This window comes from Lupinus angustifolius, unplaced genomic scaffold, assembly GCF_001865875.1.
Source record: "Lupinus angustifolius cultivar Tanjil unplaced genomic scaffold, LupAngTanjil_v1.0 Scaffold_404, whole genome shotgun sequence".
NCBI lineage: Eukaryota > Viridiplantae > Streptophyta > Magnoliopsida > Fabales > Fabaceae > Lupinus > Lupinus angustifolius.
Window position 1 is genome coordinate 287,726 of NW_017727813.1, and position 7,898 is coordinate 295,623.

Sequence of the window (7,898 nt, forward strand, 5' to 3'; positions counted from 1 at the left end):
TAGTTTATTAATTATACATATAGAATTAATAGTTTGGAGACGGTGCGGTGTTGGTTGTAGACCTTCTTCTCATTCTCAGAGAAGTTAGAGACAACTCGAACCATAACCTTACTATAAAATTTCCATGATTAATTTGGTGATAAAATAGTTAGGGACACTATATGAAATTAGGTGATACAACTATTATGAATCACTTTTATATAAGAAATTTAGTAGCTTAGAGACGGTGTTGGTCGTAGACCTTTTTCCCATTCTCAGAGAAGTTAGAGACGACTCGAACCATAACCTTACTATAAAAATTCCATAATTAATATTTTTATAATTATTTACATATATAGAATTTTGAATGATAAAATAGCTTATTAATTATATAGAGAATTGGATGGTAAGAATTATTTGGATTCAATTATATATGAATTGATAAGATTGTTTGGATTTGATTATATATTAATTGATAAGATTGCTTGGATTTAATTATATATAGAATTAAGCATAACAAAAGATTATAAAAAACGATTAATATGATAAAACACAAATAAAATTAAAAGCAAAATAAAACAAAAAGTGCAGGGGTGTGGCATACGGGTCTTTTAGAACCCAAAATCCCAAAATCCATAATGTCCTTTACTTCTTCAATCTGCTTCTCCCTTGGCTTGTCTTCTATCTTTCTTTTGCCCTCTTGATGATAATGAACAAGGTTCACGTTCAAGGATGTTAGGAGGGGGGTCACGGTTGTCATCGCACACATCAAGAGGTGAAAACCCTCATCCTCATCTTCTCTCACGCGGTGGGCCAGAGGGTGAAATCCGTATTCTTCTTTCTTTCCAATCGGCGGCACTGGAAGTGTACTCACGGTGGTAACGAAACGGGGCTGATTGTAGCAACATGATGCATCTCCTTCTTCTTCACGAGTTCTTCTTCTCCATTTCCCTCGCAGTAAAGGGGGAATCGAAATTCCTAACTCCATTTTTATCATATTCGATGTCGGTTTTGCATTGATGGGGGAAGACAATAATGTCAATCCTCTAAGGCTTCTTGACTACGCTGTGGTCTCGATGCCCCTACCCCGAATTCAAATCGGGTGGTTCACAATGGCTCCTTCCGATGGGTTACGGTGGTTCGAGGTTCAGGTATGCGCCCTCTTCATTCTGGGCGTTAATGGGTTCTATTTGCATGGCGGTTCACGGTGGTTCTGAATCGACATAAGCGAGGGGTTTCGGTAGGGGTTTCGGAAAGAAAATTACCCCTTCTGCTATTTGATTTTTTTACAGTACGAAACTGGTTTGTCATACATAACCGATTTAGGCTAAAGATTATCCAGAAATGAACCCTATGTCTTAATATTATATCGCTGCATCGTATACTTCATATTGATATATACGTCTCTGTTGAAGCCGAATGAATGAAAAATATGCGTTTTTTTTGTATGATTTTTAATTAGATGTGTACAGAACACGTTAATATCCAAAGGGCTATACTATTTAGTTCCAGACTTGTTATGGCTGCTATGTTAGTATTGCACTAGTAAAAAATCATGGTTTTCTTCATATTAGAACTATCATAACTATGCTCATTATGTTATTTGAATATATAAAAAATCATTAGGAAGTAAACCCTCGACTTATGTTAGTGATATGAGCATAAGGATATATGATTCGCAATGAGTAAGGTTCATTTATGTTTACTAGAACTTGAATAAATAGGATGGGTGATTTACCGGATTATGTTTTGTTCCCTTATCCTTCTGCGTGTTGAATCTTTGTTCCAAGATGTTCTCTTTTCTCTATCTTTGTTTTCTGAATGTTGTGTAAGATACGTGAACTCTTGATGCCCTCTTACTATGTATGCGTAATCTGGTTTTTTTGTTTTTTGAAACTCTTTTGTGTATGCTCTCTGTTTTTCACTAAAATCTCTCTGATTTGTTCCCTCTTGTATGTGCCATGTGTTATGGATGGTAGTATGGTTTCTCCTCTTGCTCTTTTAGGCCTCTCTCCTTTTGCTGAGTTGTGACGGGTTATGTATAAATATAGCTGCCTTGTATCAAGTGTCTTCTCTCCTTTTTTTTATTGTATGGTATGCCTTTCTCTTTATACTGGTTGGGGATTCTATGTGTTACCTTTTGGATTGTCAAGAATAAGAGTAACGTTCCTCATCCTTTCATTTTCTGATTGCTCTATTTAAAACTTCTCCATGAATATTGCTTTTTATGAATATTGATGCTTCAATTTGTAACTGTTTGAGAGTAAATTTCGGTTTGCCTCTTCTTGTCCGATGATGTCAATTATTGCTTTTAATTTCAAGGGATATTATTATACAACTTCAGTTATTAATCAGTGGGATTTTATGCAGGTACTGGTGATTCTTTGGCTTCCGATCCTGTCAAATCTACCCCTTTCCTTTTTCCTTTTGCTGTTTTATAACCACCTTCGCCACGTACCATACCCCTATGTCAGATTCATTGTTAATAACTTTGAGCAGATTGTGGACCCCATAATATTTGATTCTAGTGACATGTCCTTCAAGTGTCATTATCCAATATATTTATGTTGAATTTGATTTTCTTATTGGTTAAGGATAAACGTCACTATTTGTAATTAGCTCGCATGGGAGCTCTGATTGGTATAAAAATGCTTGGGGTCTTGAGTTTTGTTGTAAATAATGCTCTGTTACAAACAGCTAGTTTTGTAGACAATGTTTGGACTTTGCTATCATTATAATTGATCCTCAAAACAAAACAAACATTTCAAATAATGGTGACTTTTGGTTTCTTTAACTGAATGAGGGGTAATGAAATCCTTTCTGGTCGTAGTAAAGTTATGCGCTCAATGGTTTTGAAACAATTTTTTTTATTAAAAATAACACCATATAGAATCAAAGGTTTTGTGCTTGAAGATTAAGAATTGAATATATAAAGATGATGAAATTGACTTCAAGTATCTAAAAATATTATTTTTGTGATTTTTTTATTGTTTTGAATTTTTATGTATTTTTATCAATTTAACAATAAGCCGGACAAAATTGAGTGTTCACACATGGAAATAATCCAATGCTCATCTCATCATCTATAGCATCATTTATTCTAGATATTTCAATTTCTGAAACAAAGCCATATTAAGATATTCATCATTAAGATTAAGACGAGTAGAAACACCAATATTTTTGTCAATGATGATGTTGTCTATTGGATGAACACTATGAGTTTTCTATTATTTTGGTAGATCAGTATAAATTTTCTCTTCTAGTTGAGGTATGTCCTCATTGTGCTTCACATGGTATAAGTCATTATGTTCTTCTTCAATTGGAACATCATTTTTTGAAGTACACGGTAAATTCCTTTCATCTTCTTCTTTATGAATAATAACTTTTTGCTCCTTACCGGTGTTAGTCTCTTCAAAGGGAACACGCATATATTCTTCTATGGAAAATGTTCTCTTATTGAAAATTCTATATGCTTTACTTGTAAGATAATAATGAAGGAAGATTCCTTCATCAGATTTAGCGTCAGATTCACCAAGGTTGTTTTTTCGATTGTTAAGAACAATGCATTTACGACCAAATACATGCAAGTGAGAAATATTAGGTTTTCTTCCCCAATAATGATCATAGGGGGTTTTCTTTAAAGTAGGTCTGATTAAAACACGATTAGAAGCATAACAAGTAGTGCTAACCAGATCATGACAGATAATTAGGCAAATTCATTTCATTCAGCATTGTTCTAGCTAGTTTCTCTAGTATGTTATTTTTCACTTATAAATGTCATTTTGTTGTGGTGTTCTAGGTGTTGAAAAGTTGTGTCATATACCATGTTCATCACAAAACTCTTCAAACAAGGCATTTTCAAATTCTCCTCCATGATCCATTCTAATAGAAGAGATTTTCAAAGATTTTTCGTTTTGAACACATTTTGTATCTTTTCTAAAAGCATGAAATGCCATATTTTTATGTACCAAATATAGTATCCTGGCAAATCTTAAATAGTCAACAACTGTCACAAGATCATAATAATTACCAGCAAAATATTTAGTCCTAAATGTACCAAACAAATCCATAGGTTTTAATTGTAATGGCCTAGTAGTAGATACTATACCTTAAGTTTAAATGACACTTTAGTTTTTTTGCCTTTTGATATGCCTGACATAATTTTTCTGTAATAAATTTTATTTTTGGAAAACCTACTACAAGTTCATGCTTAATTAATTTCTTTATATGGTCCATATGCATGTGAGCTATTCTCCATGTCATTATCATGCATCATCAGTATTCACTTTTACACATTTAACTTTTAAAGAAATGCCATTTAATGAAGTCATGTAAATGAAATTTATTTTATTCCCTATGTGCTTTGCATCATGGGTCAATTTATCTTTTACGATGCATGACTGAGAGTTGAAAATCACAATAAGGCCTTTATCACATAATTGACTTACACTAAGTAAATTATGATTTAGGCCTTCAACATATAAGATAGCATCAATAATAGTAGACGGTGGCTTACCAACTCGACCAACTCTAAGGATTTTTCATTTGTTGTTATCTCAGCATGTGACAAATCCTTTGTCCGTTGGAGTTAAAATTGAAAGTACTTTGAACAACACTATCTACATATCATATTTCATTTATGGCTTTCAAGTACTCCTACAAAACAATTCAAAGTGTTTGTTAGTTACCCAATATTATTTGGGTCCTTTGCGGTTGCCACTTTTCTCAACCCATATATATTGGCCACTTGATATACCAAATTTTATAATATAGGAAGTATTAGGTGTGTGTTCTATAGAGTTATAGTAGAAACATGTTGGTTGTTTGTAATTTATCACTCGCGTAGAAATTTAGAAATAATTTTTACCATAAGTCTCTTTATCATGCTTCAGCATGGAATAAATATTTTCTTTATGGAAATTATTTTCTTGGTTCCACTAGTTTGACTATTGTTGGTACAGCCTAAACCTCCACGGTCATTTGTATGCATTTGACTACACAATGAATTCTCTAACTTATTTATACTCTTTTGAAAACATTTAATTCTTGATTTAAGGAATTTGTTTTTGATTCAAGAGTAACACATTTTAGAAATTTTATGCATTCATCATTTAGTTTTGATTTTAATATATCCATATCATTTTCAAGGTTTTGTTTTGACTTTCAAGAACATCTATAACATTCTTTTGTTTTAAGCACAATTTTGAAAGTCGAAATTTTTCCTTGTGAATTTCATAGAAAGCACTTTTTAATTCATGATATGAAGTTTTATCATTTCGTTTAGAATCATTAACCTCTTCATCAACAGACTGGTGTGAGGCCATCACAAAAAGATGTGCTTTCTCTGCATTATGTGGTTCTTAGTTGGAACTAACATCGTTGTCTTCCCATACTATTTTAGCTCTTCTTATCTTATTCTCTATTTTCCCTTGAATGTATTTTTCTTTAATAGGGCCAAACATTATACGTTGTTGTATCCGAGTTTTCCACATTTGAGGCATATGAAATTATATCCTAATTTTGATGCTTTGTTGCTCCTTACAAATATTTTGATTGGACAAGACTTTGTGTCAAGGTCAGGAGTATGATCTTCTTCACGATCTCCCTATTTTTTATGATGACAAACCAGCACTTTTTAAAATTGTAGTTTTTCTAAGATCAGCATATGAACATACTCCATAAGTTTTGACATTGTTTACTATGTATGCTCCGCTTATCTTGTATGCTCCACCTTATTGTGCCTAAAATAATTTTGTACAGAAAAAGTACAAACTCCAACTTTTTCCCCCTTTTGACTCCATCAAATTGAAGGAAAATCTAGGTCTCCAACACATTATATACAACTATATATATTGGCTTATTTTGAAGCCAAGATCATAATGTAGTTAAAAGATATAGTATGACTTTCATGTGAAGAAGATCTTGCTCATGACCTTGGCGCAGTTTTGAAGAAGATACCAACATCACATAGTGAAGAAAAGGAAGAATACTTATGAACACAGTGAATATAAAGCTTCAAGGAATTAGAATTTAAGTCTATAGGTACTTCTATCCTTATACTCTATTATATACAAATAGTAGTAATGCTCAAAAGTATTTTAAGAGAAAATTGAAAACCATAAGTATAAAAGAAAATAATTTTCAAAGTAATGTGTAAGAGGTTACTGTGTCTAAGTAACAGTTTTTCAGAACTAAGTAACAAGTTACTAGAACTAAGTAACAGGTTACATGAGTGAGAAACGAGTTACCCAACAAAAACTGAACATGGTAATCAATTAGAACCTTTTGAGTAACCAATTATACATTGTAGTAATCGGGTATTCAGTTAAACATAATATTTAGGTAATCGATTACATCTTCTGAGTAACCGATAACACTGTGTGACAATCAGTTATTCAATTGGACAAAATGTTTGGGTAATCGATTACATCATTTGGATAATCGATTACACTAATCGATTAATCAATTACTTAGTTGGACTTAATGTATTGGTAATCGATATCGTCGAGGCCGTAATCAATTACTAAGAGTTGTTACACTAGTTTTCATATTCAAACTGCACACACTTTCACTCCCTCATTCCAATCGAATCCTACCTTTTCATAGAGGTGTTATGGCTGATTGGAAAGCCTATTTAAAGGCATTGAAACTCATAATTCATAATACACAACTCATATACACAATCTAAACTTTTCTGAAATACTTGCTCTGCACTGTCTGCAACTTATTCTTAACTTTCAGAATATATTTTCTAAATTTTCCTTAAGTGTTGTTTCAAAGTTATTTAAACTTACTGAGCATTATTACTAAAGTGTATAAAGACTTATTGGATTGCAAGAGTTCATAGTTTCAAATCTTGTAAAGGCAATCCCTGCCATAGTTAAAGTTTTCTTCATTGAAATTGTTGAATTAATTTCTTTCACAAGGGTGTGATAAGAAAGGGGATAGAGTCAATTGGAAAGGTTGTTTTCCAAAGAGTGATATAGGGATTAGATAGTGAGTAAGGTACAAGGAAATCTCGGGGTGAGAATTTGTAATTGCTACTCCTAATATCTAGTGAAGAAATCTCTTATGCTACAAAAGTACTGGATGTAACCTTCAGTGGACAAGAAGGTGAATCAATGTAAAAATCTCTGAGTACTCTCTTGTCCCTTATCTTTTTAAATATGTTTGATATTTTTCTACATAACTTTTTCCACTGCTACTAACTCTAATAATTGCAGAAAAACCTGACAAAGATTTAAGACAACTAATTCATCCCCTCTTAGTTGTCCTCTCAGTCTTACATTTTAAATATTTGCACACGCTATACGATGATAAATTAAGTTAAAGTACCATAACATTGCAAATACAGAGAGTATAATTTGTTCATACATCACATAAAATAACAACTAAAGTCAAAGACAAAAAATAACATTCAACGAGTTCAATAACAACAACAACAAAACAAACAAACTAAGTAAATCCTAGTCAAACTACTTTACGATTCTGACTCAATAGGCTCAGCATCCAAATCCATATAATCCAATTGATTTCACAATCTACGAAGTTTTTCTAGAACTTGTTGATTCACAACATCTAGAGCATCCATCCTTGTGGTGGTGTAGCCTTGAAGTGAGAATAACTCGTCAATAACTGTTTAATTGGAAGGCATGGAACTAGACGCTGATAACTCAGCGTAGAATGAAGAGGGTTATTGAATAGGAGGGTCAGTAGAGATATTTTTAGAATGAGTACTGTGATGATTAGTATGATGCTTATAGATCATATCACTAGTATCTCAAAATAATCCCATTTTTTGGATGACATCCACATCGATCTTATTTTACTGAGCATAAACTACGACCTTCGAATCTACAGCAAGAGATACACCAAAATGCTAAAAAATGGTAGTTATGATGATAACATAAGGTAAGGGA

At 32.6% G+C, this 7,898-nt stretch overlaps 1 protein-coding gene across 1 annotated transcript in view; it reads left to right on the forward strand.

The window, feature by feature from the left end:
- Positions 1–2,620, forward strand: part of LOC109341212 — a 9,573-nt gene extending 6,953 nt beyond the window's left edge. Inside the window, exon 2 of the mRNA XM_019579065.1 lies at positions 2,350–2,620. Coding sequence (XP_019434610.1) covers positions 2,350–2,550 — 201 coding nt within the window. The 3' untranslated portion in view covers positions 2,551–2,620. The remainder of the gene's footprint in view (positions 1–2,349) is intronic.
- Positions 2,621–7,898: the final 5,278 nt, after the last annotated feature.